The sequence below is a fragment of the Anomaloglossus baeobatrachus genome, chromosome 12 (assembly GCF_048569485.1).
Source record: "Anomaloglossus baeobatrachus isolate aAnoBae1 chromosome 12, aAnoBae1.hap1, whole genome shotgun sequence".
NCBI classification, from domain to species: Eukaryota; Metazoa; Chordata; class Amphibia; order Anura; family Aromobatidae; genus Anomaloglossus; species Anomaloglossus baeobatrachus.
The window spans coordinates 97,286,633-97,300,160 of NC_134364.1; the positions used below are offsets into that span (position 1 = coordinate 97,286,633).

Sequence of the window (13,528 nt, forward strand, 5' to 3'; positions counted from 1 at the left end):
CAACAGAATAAGGCTAGGTTCACACTTCCCTTGTTTTGCTGCAGTCACAATCAGTCACCTTGAGGAATTACGGTATCCTGCAAAATATTTTGCAGGAATCCAGTTTTTCCCCATAGACTTCTATTAGCGATGGATTGCGACTGATGACCCTGCGTTGCATCCGCTGCGTCGTGGTCAGTCGTTTTTTGACTGACCGCCGGGCGGGAGCAACGCAGAATGTAACGTTTTTTTGAGCAGTGCAATCCATAGGATTTCGCTGCGCATGCGCTCTCTGGCTCCCTGCACACGTAACCAGGATACACATCGGGTTACTAATCAATGCGCTTTGGTTAGTTACCCGATATTTACACTGGTTACGTGTGCAGGGAGCCAGTGCTGAGCGGTGTATGCTGGTAACCAAGATAAATATAGGGTAACCAAGCAAAAAGTGCTTTGCTTTTACCAGATATTTACCCTGGCTATGCACGGAGCCCGATACTTCACCGCTCGGCTCCGCCCCCTCCCGCACTCAGCATGTACACACACACACACACACACACACACACACGTCCTGCAGTCCCCGCGGCAATGACGTCCTCAGTGCCACGGCCCCGCTCGGCTCCGCCCACCCCGAACTCCGCCCCCCGCACACAACGGAGTCCGACAAAGAATTCTGTTCTTTGTCATCCGTTGTCAAGCGACGTATGTGACTGATACAAAACAACGGAAATGTGAACCTAGCCTTAAAACATAAATCTGAGTTTTCACTATTTGCAATACCCACATTTCACCAGCAGATGTCATTGTTTACCAAAGGAATCCTGACTGGTAGCTAGATTTCTGCTTATAAACTAAAGGAAACAGTGACATCTACTGGACATAAAGTAAAATTGCATTGAAACTAAAATTGTTCAAAAATTTTCTTCACTTTATCAACAAAATTTACTTTTTTTTTTCTACATAATTGATCACTCCAATACAAGTATACAGGAAAAAAAATGTATTTTTGTACAAATAAACAGTAAATAGTCAATCTTTACTTATAAATCGCTTTTTAGATTTTCAAAAATGCTTAATGATTTAACACCAGGCCCCAGACACATTGAGGATGTACACGTTAAACAATGGGAATCGGATCTCCAATCTTCAGTGGCAACATTTATTTTTTTTTTTTTAGCACTGGTTGGGGGGATGGTTAATTTAGAAGCTGGGGCACGTGCCTTCACGTGGAAAAACTTTCTAGGTTGTGCTAGTGACTGTTTTCTTCCACGAGGTGGCGCACAAGACACACTATTTTCTATAGGTGGTGCCAGAGAGTTTTCTTCCCTCTTGAGAGGAGCTCATTTGGAAGCTTCTAGAAAAAGATTTTGGGACATCTTTATAGAGATCAAAACAAAATTCATGACTAAGATCAAAGTTTAAAAAGTTCTTGCAGCTCTTAGGTGGGGAGGACCAAATCTGCACAAGGTCCTTATTTCCGATCAGTCATCTCCTCGGTGAATTCTCCTTCTTCAGTCTTCCTTCCAGATGACCAGGATGGCTTCTCCGATCTGTTATGGACTGGTCATGCCTAGATATTTCGGCAACAAACCTTCTTGGCTTCAGGATCTTGTACCTGGCTGGTGGCCGTGTCGTTAGATAAGACCACAATGTTTTCTTTGGGTGTTTCTCCTTTGCTTCTCAGGACCCTCTTGTAGATATCTAAAAGATTAGAAGGTCAGATGTGATTTCTAGAATCTCCAATCTCCAACCCTAAAAACCAAATGACCGGACACTCACCCCTAAGGATGGTTTCGAAGGCCAGCTCGACGTTGGTGGAGTCCAGCGCTGAAGTTTCCATAAAGGACAAGCCGTTACTGTCTGTAGGGAAGGAAAACAAAAAAGACGGGGGTGAGAAGAGATGAGGGAAAATTGAGTGGTGGGTATCATTGTTTACTATTTCACCATATTTTTTTTTTACTGGATGAACATAGCACTGTGCATGCACCAGCCAAACTGTTTGATCCGGGCTTGGGACAGAAAGACGCGTTCAGCATTATATAGTGAATGAAAGAGTGTACTACCACCCTTGTAGTCTATGCAGTGATGTCAGTGACCTCGGCCAGGCCCTGCTGTACCCGCTTCAGCAAATCCTCCACCTCCTGCTGCATGGGCGTCCTGTTCTGAGACACCACACCGCTCTCCAATGCAGAATCCAAACCCCTGCGTCCCGCAACCCCAGCCCACACAGCCCGTGCCCTGCACCACAGCACAATAGTCAGCGTCCTCCGTACAGGCGCAGACATATTCAGCTCATGTGATGTCCTCACGCTGCTGACCTCCCTCACCATGATGCGTGTGGTGTGGGCGAGTGGTTGCTGGCCTCTCCCCTCCTTGACCAAAATGCTAATATAAGCGGGCGGAAGTGACGGCTGGCGCGTGGACAGTGCTATGTTGAAGTGTACATAGCACTGCGCACACGCCGGCTTGGCTGCGGACAGAAGGACGCATTACACATTATATAGTGAATAGAAAATTATTGGTTACACTTCATAAGGATCTAGTTGTCCACAGCAACCAATCAGAGCTCAGCTTTCACTTTACCTCAGCCGTTTCAATGCTGAAAGCTGTACTCTGGTTGCTATAGGCAACAGACCGATCTTACTGGGAGGCCATTCTTATAAATGAGGCCTCAGTTACTTCTACAGTGGCTAACCTTTAGAAAAGAAATAGGCCCTTTGGCCAATAAAACAATCAAACAGTTTGATCCTGGACTTCAGACAGAGGGGTGCATTCAGCATTATACAGCATTATATAGTCAATGTGCTGTATACTAAGGGGACTTATTTATATATATATTTTTTATGTGTTGTATACTATGGGAATTCTATAATATAGTATAACATCACCCCTAACTCCCTATATATAGTGTGACGCCCTCACTGCCTTCCTATATATAGTGTGCGCCTCCACGACCTCACTATATATAGTGTGACGCCTCCACTGCCTCCCTATATATAGTGTGACGCCTCCACTGCCTCCCTATAGTGTGACGCCTCCACTGCCTCCCTATATATAGTGTGACGCCTCCACTGCCTCCCTATATATAGTGTGACGCCCTCACTGCCTTCCTATATATAGTGTGACGCCTCCACGACCTCACTATATATAGTGTGACGCCTCCACTGCCTCCCTATATATAGTGTGACGCCTCCACGGCCTCCCTATATATAGTGTGCGCCTCCACGGCCTCCCTATATATAGTGTGCGCCTCCACGGCCTCCCTATATATAGTGTGACGCCTCCACGGCCTCCCTATATATAATGTGACGCCCGCACTGCCTCCCTATATATAGTGTGACGCCTCCACTGCCTCCCTATATATAGTGTGACGCCTCCACTGCCTCCCTATATATAGTGTGACGCCCTCACTGCCTTCCTATATATAGTGTGACGCCTCCACGACCTCACTATATATAGTGTGACGCCTCCACTGCCTCCCTATATATAGTGTGACGCCTCCACGGCCTCCCTATATATAGTGTGCGCCTCCACGGCCTCCCTATATATAGTGTGCGCCTCCACGGCCTCCCTATATATAGTGTGACGCCTCCACGGCCTCCCTATATATAATGTGACGCCCGCACTGCCTCCCTATATATAGTGGGACGCCTCCACTGCCTCCCTATATATAATGTGAACCCTCCACTACTGCCTCCCTATATATAGTGTGACGCCCCCACTGCCTCCCTATATATAGTGTTACGCCCCCACTGCCTCCCTATATATAGTGTGACGCCCCCACTGCCTCCCTATATATAGTGTGACGCCTCCACTGCCTCCCTATATATAGTGTAACGCCTCCACGGCCTCCCTATATATAATGTGACGCCTCCACTGCCTCCCTGTACAGTTGTGCTCAAAAGTTTACATACCCTGGCAGATTTTTTGCTTACTTAGCCTTTTTTTCAGAGAATATGAATGATAAATAAATAATAACAGAAAATCTTTTTTTCCACATAGTTAGTGGTTGGTTGAAGTCATTTGTCAAACTACTGTGTTTTCTCTTTTTAAATCATGACAACCAAAAACATCCAAATGACCCTGACCAAAAGTTCACATACCCCAGTCCTTAATACCGTGTATTTCCGCTCTAAGATCAGTGGCAGCTTGAAGTCTTTTGTGGTAGTTGTGGATGAGGCTCTTTATTTTCTCAGATGGTAAAGCTGCCCATTCTTCTTGGCAAAAAGCCTCCAGTTCATGTAAATTCCTGGGCTTTCTTGCATGAACTGCGCGCTTGAGTTCTCCCCAGAGTGACTCAATAATATTGAGGTCAGGAGACTGAGATGGCCAATCCAGAACCTTCACTTTGTTCTGCTGTAGCCAATGACAGGTTGACTTGGCCTTGTGTTTTGGATCGTTGTCATGTTGGAACGTCCAAATACGTACTATGCGCAACTTCCGGACTAATGAGTGCAAATTTGCCTCTAGTATTTGCTGATAACGTGCTGCATTCATCCTTCCTTCCACTTTGACCATGTTTCCTGTGCCTTTGTAACTCACACATCCCCACATCATCAGCGATCCACCTCCGAGCTTTACAGTAGGAATGGTGTTCCTTTCATCATAGGCCTTGTTGACACCTTTCCAAATGTAAGGTTTATGGTTGTAGCCAAAAAGTTTGATTTTGGTCTGATCACTCCAAATTACTTTGTTCCAGAAGTTTGGAGGCTTGTCTCCGTGCTGTTTAGCGTATTGTAGGAGAGATATTGTGTGGCATTTGCGCAGTAATGGCCTTCTTCTGGCAACTCTACCATGCAGCCCATTTTTCTTCAAGTGTCTCCTTATTGTGCCTCTTTAAAGAGCCACACCGCTAGTCTTCAGTGACTCCTGTATTTGAGCTGATGTTATTTGTGGGTTTTTCTTTGCATCCCGAACAATTTTTTCCTGGCAGTTGTGGCCAAAATATTTCTTAGTCTACCTGATCGTGGTTTGGTTTTTACAGAGCCCCTGATTTTCCATTTGTTAATCACAGTTTGAACACTGCTGACTGGCATTATCAATTCCAGGATATCTTTTTGTATCCCTTCCCTGTTTTATACAGTTCAACTATCTTTTCCCGTAGATCCGTTGACAGTTCATTTTGCTTTCCTCATGACACACAATCCAGAAATGTCAATGGCTGGATGAAAGATGCAAGAGTCTGTCTGGATCCCAGAAACTCACTCAGCTTTTATGCACACACACTGATTACAAGCAAATAGGTCACAGGTGAGGATGTTACCTTTATTAGCCATTCAAACCCAATTGTGTCAACTTCTGTGCATGTTACCAGGCCAAAATCACCAGGGGATGTGAACTTTTGAGCAGGGTCATTTGGATGTTTTTGGTTGTCATTATGATTTAAAAAGAGAAAAAACACAGTAGAATGACAATAAATGACATCACCCAACCACTAACCATGAGTGGGGAAAAAAGATTTTGTGTTACCATTTCTATTCTCTGAAAAAAAAAAGGCCAAAAAAAGCAAAGATTCTGCCAGGGTATGTAAACTTTTGAGCAAAAATGAATATAGTGTGCCGCCCCCAGTGCCTCCCTATGTATAGTGTGCCACCCCCACTGCCTCACTATATACAGTATGGTGTGACACCCCCACTGCCTCCCTATATATAGTGTGACGCCTCCACTGCTATCTTATATATACCGTAGTGTGACACCCCCACTGCCTCACTATATACAGTATGGTGTGACACCCCCACTGCCTCCCTATAGATTGTTTGGACACTCCCACTGCCTCCCTAAATTTTACTTTAAGTATTTATTGCTTGAAGGGTGCACTTGGGACATTATAAGCTACAAAGGAGCATTCACGGCCTACTTTCTAGGTGGCACTGTGGGGGCATTAGTACTTTCTTTGGGACACTTATTTTTGGGGCCACCCTTTATCTGGCCCACAGTCTGCATAGTATTTTTGGTAAAGGGGTTAGTAATAAGACAATTTTTTAAGTATTGGAGTCCGTGTCCCCTCCCCACCCTCTCCTCAAGTGGTCTATATTACCTGCATACATCTTGGCTTCCTCCACCGGAACCTCCCGTGCCTCATCAGCCAGGTCAGACTTGTTTCCGACCAGCATGACAAGGATACTGGCGTCCGCGTGGTCGTACAACTCCTTGAGCCAGCGGTCGACACTTTCATAGGACTGATGCTTGGTAATGTCATACACCAGGAGCGCCCCAACAGCCCCCCGGTAATACCTGGAAAAGGAGGAAATAAGCCCACCGGTAGCAAAGTGAGAAGTTGGAATTGTGGAACAACCTCTTTGAATTCACATGAAAAGTGGAGGGGTAACTTACGCAGACGTAATGGCTCTATAGCGCTCCAGTCCTGCTGTGTCCCAAATCTGAGCTTTCACCAAGTGACCGTCCAGGGTCAGCGTCCGGGTGGAGAACTCCACGCCGATTGTGGTGCGGCTGTCGTGGTTAAACTCATTCCTGGTAAATCTGGACAGGAGATTGGTCTTACCCACCCCGGACTCTCCGATCAGAACCACTGTGGGTGGAGAGAAGAGGTCAGGCCAGCAGGGGGCGACATCTTTCACTTATGAGGTTAATATATAGGTATCCGAAGGGGACATTCTGGGCTTAGACACTAGGGCCCAGCTACACAGTACATAGGATAGGATTAGATCTGCGGCTCAACAGCCAGTATCACACAGGATAGGATTAGATACACGGCTCAGCAGAGAGTATCACACAGGATAAGAGATTACACCGCTCAGCAGCCAGTATCACACAGTATAGGATGTTACACCGCTCAGCAGCCAGTATCACACAGGATAGGATTAGATACACCGCTCAGCAGCCAGTATCACACAGGATAGGATTAGATACACCGCTCAGCAGCCAGTATCACACAGGATAGGATTAGATACACCGCTCAGCAGACAGTATCACACAGGATAGGATTAGATACACAGCTCAGCAGACAGTATCACACAGGATAGGATTAGATACACAGCTCAGCAGACAGTATCACACAGAATAGGATTAGATACACAGCTCAGCAGACAGTATCACACAGGATAGGATTAGATACACAGCTCAGCAGACAGTATCACACAGGATAGGATTAGATACACAGCTCAGCAGACAGTATCACACAGGATAGGATTAGATACACAGCTCAGCAGACAGTATCACACAGGATAGGATTAGATACTCAGCTCAGCAGACAGTATCACACAGGATAGGATTAGATACACAGCTCAGCAGACAGTATCACACAGGATAGGATTAGATACACAGCTCAGCAGACAGTATCACACAGAATAGGATTAGATACACAGCTCAGTAATGTCTGTGAATGTCTCATGTAGTGTGGTTTATGTGTTGTCATTTCGTCCTCTCCCACTTTTCCCCTCGGTTTATGTTGGGACTTGTTCTTTCTCACACCCATCTTTCTCATGTGACATGAAAGCGGCCAACTCTTAAGCTCCAGAAGCCGTAACGCCCAAATGCGGCCGATCATGGAGTCATCATATGCGGTATCACATGAAAGGCCTGGGTCCCGTGTACACGGCGTGCCGGCGTCTGTCAGATGTATGTCGTGGTATATTGGAAGAAAGAGTGCGGCCGATGCCACAGGCCTCCGCCCTATACATTATCTGCAGTTCTCCCCAGTATAGGAAGTTCCAATCTAGCCATTGTCCTACAGTTAGAAAGGTATGGCTGCTATCCGGTAAATGTGGCCTGTGTATCTAAGCCTCTCGGGTGCAAGAGTCTGATGAGCTGTGTATCTAAGACTATCACATGGCTCAGCAGGCAGAACTGCTCATCATGGAGGGAGCTGCTCAGCACACAGTATCACACAGCATAGGATTAGATACACAGCTCAGCAGACAGTATCACACAGGATAGGATTAGATACACAGCTCAGCAGTCAGTATCACACAGGAGAGGATTAGATACATGGCTCAGCAGACAGTATCACAGGATAGGATTAGATACACGGCTCAGCAGACAGTATCACACAGGATAGGATTAGATACATGGCTCAGCACACAGTATCACACAGGAGAGGATTAGATACACAGCTCAGCAGACAGTATAGGTGGCTTTACACACTGCAACATCGCAAACGACATCGCTGTAACGTCACCAGTTTTGTGACGTTACAGCGACCTCCCCAGCGACATTGCAGTGTGTGAAACACATCAGCGACCTGGCCCCTGCTGTGAAGTTGTGATCGCTACAAATCGTTCAGGACCATTCTTAGGTCCTTTGTTTCCCACTGTGCAGCATGCATCGCTAGCAAGTTTCAGTGTGTAAAGGGGACTTTACAGCGACTTGCCGTTCAAAAAGCTGCTTTACAACGTCCCCGACAACCAGCTAGGTCGTTCTGCAGGTCCGGATCGCTGTTGCGTCGTTGGCCAGGTTTGCCTGTTTGACAGCTCACCAGAGACTCACCAGAGACTTGGGGAGGTCGCTATAACGTCACAAAACCAGTGACGTTACAGCGATGCCCTTTGCGATGTTGCAGTGTGTAAACCCAGCTTATCACACAGGATAGGATTAGATACACAGCTCAGCAGACAGTATCACAGGAGAGGATAAAGGCCCCTTTACACACAGACTTTCAGCGATCCCACCAGCGATCCCAACCTGGCCGGGATCGCTACAAAGTCTCTGGTGAGTCTCTGGTGAGCTGTCAAACAGGCAAACCTGGCCAACGACGCAACAGCGATCCGGACCTGCAGAACGACCTAGCTAGTCAAACACTGGAAACGAGTGATGTGTCACAATATCTGTCAATCACTATTCTCTGTCAGTCGGTCTCTCCCTCTCGGTCTCTATTCTCTCTCTGTCGGTCCGTCACTATCTCTGTCCCTCTCACAGTCTGTCGGTCATTTTCCCCTTCTCTCTCATACTCACCGATCCCCGGCGCGGCGCTGCACGGCATTCACACTGCTGCGGCGGCTTTTACTATTTTGAAAAAGCCGGCCGCTCATTAAACAATGTCATATTCTCTACTTTCCCCGCCCACAGGCGCCTATGATTGGTTGCAGTGAGACACGCCCCCACGCTGAGTGACAGGTGTCTCACTGCACCCAATCACAGCAGCCGGTGGGCGAGTCCTATACTGTGCAGTAAAATAAATAATTAAATAATTTAAAAAAACGGCGTGCGGTCCCCCCCAATTTTAATACCAGCCAGATAAAGCCATACGGCTGAAGGCTGGTATTCTCAGGATGGGGAGCTCCACGTTATGGGGAGCCCCCCACCCTAACAATATCAGTCAGCAGCCGCCCAGAATTGCCGCATACATTAGATGCGACAGTTCTGGGACTGTACCCGGCTCTTCCCGATTTGCCCTGGTGCGTTGGCAAATCGGGGTAATAAGGAGTTACTGGCAGCCCATAGCTGCCAATAAGTTCTAGATTAATCATGGCAGGCGTCTCCCGGAGAAACCTTCCATGATTAATCTGTAAATTACAGTAAATAAACACACACAACTGAAAAAAATCATTTATTAGAAATAAAAAACAAACACATTCCCTCATCACCAATTTAATCAGCCTCAAAAAGCCCTCCTTGTCCAACGTAATCCACGGACCTCCAGCGTCACTTCCAGCTCAGCTGCATGCAGGTGACAGGAGCAGCAGAATACACCGCCGCTCCTGTCACCTCCACGCAGCTAATGAAGGCAATAGCGCGATCAGCTGAGCTGTCACTGAGGTTACCTGGATCCAGCGGTGGATGCAGCGGTGGCCGCGGGTAACCTCAGTGACAGCTCAGCTGATCGCACTACTCACCTCAGTTGCTGCGTGGAGCTGACCGGAGCGGCGGTGAGTAGCGCGATCAGCTGAGCTGTCACTGAGGTTACCCGCGGCCACCGCTGCATCCACCGCTGGATCCAGTGACAGCGGGTAACCTCAGTGACAGCTCAGCTGATCGAGCGGCTGTCTTCATTAGCTGCGTGGAGGTGACAGGAGCGGCGGTGTCTTCTACTGCTCCTGTCACCTCCATGCAGCTGAGCTGGAAGCGACGCTGGAGGTCCGTGGATTACGCCAGACATGGAGGGCTTTTTGGGGCTTATTAAATTGGTGATGAGGGAATGCGTTTGTGTTTTTTATTTCTAATAAAGGATTTTTTCGGCTGTGTGTGTTTATTTACTGTAATTTACAGATTAATCATGGAAGGTTTCTCGGGGAGACGCCTGCCATGATTAATCTAGGACTTATTGGCAGCTATGGGCTGCCAATAACTCCTTATTACCCCGATTTGCCAACGCACCAGGGCAAATCGGGAAGAGCCGGGTACAGTCCCAGAACTGTCGCATATAATGTATGCGGCAATTCTGGGCGGCTGCTGACTGATATTGTTAGGCTGGGGGGCTCCCCATAACGTGGAGCTCCCCATCCTGAGAATACCAGCCTTCAGCCGTATGGCTTTATCTGGCTGGTATTAAAATTGGGGGGGACCGCACGCCGTTTTTTTTAATTATTTAATTATTTATTTCACTGCACAGTATAGACCCGCCCACCGGCTGCTGTGATTGGGTGCAGTGAGACACCTGTCACTCAGCGTGGGGGCGTGTCTCACTGCAACCAATCATAGGTGCCTGTGGGCAAGGAAAGTAGGGAATACGAAATTGTTTAATGAGCGGCCGGCTTTTTCAAAAGAGGAAAAGCCGCCGGAGCAGTGTGAATGCCGTGCAGCGCCGCGCCGGGGGATCGGTGAGTATGAGAGAGGAGGGGAAAATGACCGACAGACTGTGAGAGGGACAGAGATAGTGACGGACCGACAGAGAGAGAATAGAGACCGAGAGGGAGAGACCGACTGACAGAGAATAGTGATTGACAGATATTGTGACACATCACTCGTTTCCAGTGTTTTAAGTCCCCTTTACACACTGAGACTTTGCTGCACAGCGGGAAACAAAGGACCAAAGAATGGTCCTGAACGATCTGTAGCGATCAGCAACTTCACAGCAGGGGCCAGGTCGCTGATGTGTTTCACACACTGCAATGTCGCTGGGGAGGTCGCTATTACGTCACAAAACCGGTGACGTTACAGCGATGTCGTTTGTGATGTTGCAGTGTGTAAAGCCACCTTTTTAGATACACAGCTCAGCAGACAGTATCACACAGGATAGGATTAGATACACAGCTCAGCCGACAGTATCACAGGATAGGATTAGATACACGGCTCAGCAGACTGTATCACACAGGAGAGGATTAGATACACAGCTGAGCAGATAGTATCACACAGGATAGGATTAGATACACAGCTCAGCAGACAGTATCACACAGGATAGGATTAGATACACAGCTCAGCAGACAGTATCACAGGAGGATTAGATACACAGGTCAGCAGACTGGATAGGATTAGATACACTCAGCATTATTTCCCAGTGCAGTTATCCGCTGTGCAGACAATTTCTCAAGGGACCTTTCCTCGTGTAGACAATATGAGACGGGATATTTATCAGCTATTATTAGTCACTGATCACAAGGACAAAACCAAAAGAAACCAGCATGGAACTACAAGTCTCAGCATAATAATTTGGAGGTGTTGACATGTGCGTCAGTGTCTACTGTCATTCCAGCATTACATTCAAGAACCAGGAAGCTCGGGATGAACAGGATGAAAAGCAGAAGGCAGTATACACGCCTTTCCGTGGATTTTTGTGACCTTTTATTCTCCAGGAGGACGTTGTTAGGAGGTAGGAGCTTTATCTGGAGTTTTATCAGGACTTGTTTTATGGGTCAGGTCATGTTTGTAGGTAAATAATCCGTGTGATAACCAGGGTGCTGGGAGGAAAGGTCAGACCCGGCCTGGGTACATGCGGTACATAAACCTCCAGATTCTCAGGACTGTAGGGCCCCACAATTCTGGATTTCGCTTCGGATGTGCAACCATTAATAATACTGCCATACAGTGCTGAAAAAATGTCGGGATACAGGGATCACAACAACATAGAACATTAACAACAAATGTGCCATACTACATGTCTGCAGAAAAAATGCTGCCAAATAACAGTGCCATGTAGGATCTAATTATTAACACCTTACAGTGCCTAAATAACACTAACAACCAGTAATAACATACACATATTAAATAATAGTGTCATACAGCACCTTTATATTACCACCATGCAGCGCATAAATATTATTACCATAAAGCGCCCAAATATCACCATACAATGCCTAAATATTACCATACAGTCCCTAACTATATACAGTGCTGACAGCAAAATACAATCAAATAGTGCCATACAGTTCCTATAATACCACTATTATATAGTAACCATACAGTATCCAAATATTAAGAAAATACAGTAAATAATACCAATATACAGGGCCTAAAGCAACATACAATGGTCAAATAATAGTGCAAAGTATTGCTAAATTAAAATCGCCAAATGGTACCATGCAGTTTTTTAATACCACTATACGGAGCCAAACTAGCACAGATATAATAGCACCATATAATGCTCATGTGATAGCAGCACCATCTCCACACCCAGATCTTATTTTTCTTAAAGGGGAACTGCTCCAATCCGGAGGTAAGATGGCAGGACTTTGCTCAGGCACCAGGGGCGGTGGGTGGCAGCGGGGGTGTTGCAGGCAGGGACGGTTGAACTCACCTTTGAACACAAAGTTATATTCATCCTCTTCGGATTTCATGGCTGCCTGCGTGGCCCTCCTGGTAGCGGTTCTGCCCCCTCCGTGGTACGCTGTGGCCCTAGAGACCCAAGGCCCTCGCTGATCTGCCGGTGGCGGAGGGGATTCCTCGCATACCTGCGGCACTTCCGGCAGACAGGTGGAGGGAGGTGTAGTGCGGTGACTCAGTGGGCGTTCTGTATTTGATCAGGTGTCACCTTTCAGGACTAACAGGTAATGCAGATCTCTAGGGACTTTAATTACAGAAGTGAAGCAATCGCCCCGACTGATTATTAACCACGTCCCTGCTGGAATAAATATCACATGAGACGCTTAGATACACTGCAAACAAAATACATTTAGATACCCCAGCTCAACTTACTGGGCCGGATATTTCACCTAGTGAGTAGGAAACTAGAGGTAGCTAATGTCTCCTGGTGGGCTAGTGGCCTTTATATATACACTTTAGCAGTGTCTTTAGCCCTGGTGGTATAGTGGTAAAACCAATGTTAACTCCAGCATGGATTTCTGGCATAAATAAAGCCAAGTTCTCGGTTGTATAGTAGTACAACTAGTGACAAGTAGAATATATTGATATATACAACACCAGTGATATATGCTAATAACATACCTCGTGATATAGTAGTACAAAGCAATGCCAAGCGTGATCTAGTTTATCGGCCTACACAATCTCCCGTTGCTGGTGGTATAGTGGTACAACCAATGCCAACCCCCAATGACATATACAACAACAGTCCCTGGTGGGATAGTGGCAGAACCAGTGCCAAACAAAATGTGGTGTACTGGCATATAAAATGCCAAATTCTTGATGGTATAGTCAGTGGCTAGACCAATGCCAACCCCAATATGGTCCATTATATACCAAACCTAGTCCCTGGTGGATT

At 46.7% G+C, this 13,528-nt stretch overlaps 1 protein-coding gene across 1 annotated transcript; it reads right to left on the minus strand.

Annotated features, from left to right (window-relative positions):
• Nucleotides 1-964: 964 nt before the first annotated feature.
• Nucleotides 965-12,796, minus strand: RAB25 (RAB25, member RAS oncogene family). Its single transcript, XM_075331114.1, has 5 exons — nucleotides 12,608-12,796; nucleotides 6,313-6,508; nucleotides 6,017-6,213; nucleotides 1,759-1,839; nucleotides 965-1,680 (listed from the first exon to the last, which is right to left on the minus strand). Exons 1-5 carry the CDS (start codon nucleotides 12,645-12,647, stop codon nucleotides 1,550-1,552), a joined length of 645 nt encoding a protein of 214 aa, XP_075187229.1. The 5' UTR covers nucleotides 12,648-12,796; the 3' UTR covers nucleotides 965-1,549.
• Nucleotides 12,797-13,528: the final 732 nt, after the last annotated feature.

What these genes read in the sequence shown, in the direction of transcription:
- RAB25 (XM_075331114.1), bottom strand. Translation starts at nt 12,647, where the DNA reads ATGAAATCCGAAGAGGATGAATATAACTTTGTGTTCAAAG. An exon ending in GGAAGCCAAGATGTATGCAG is followed by an intron (nt 1,840 to 6,016) that starts GTAATATAGACC and finishes CCTTCCCTACAG; the next exon opens with ACAGTAACGGCTTGTCCTTT. An exon ending in CTTCGAAACCATCCTTAGGG is followed by an intron (nt 1,681 to 1,758) that starts GTGAGTGTCCGG and finishes CTAATCTTTTAG; the next exon opens with ATATCTACAAGAGGGTCCTG.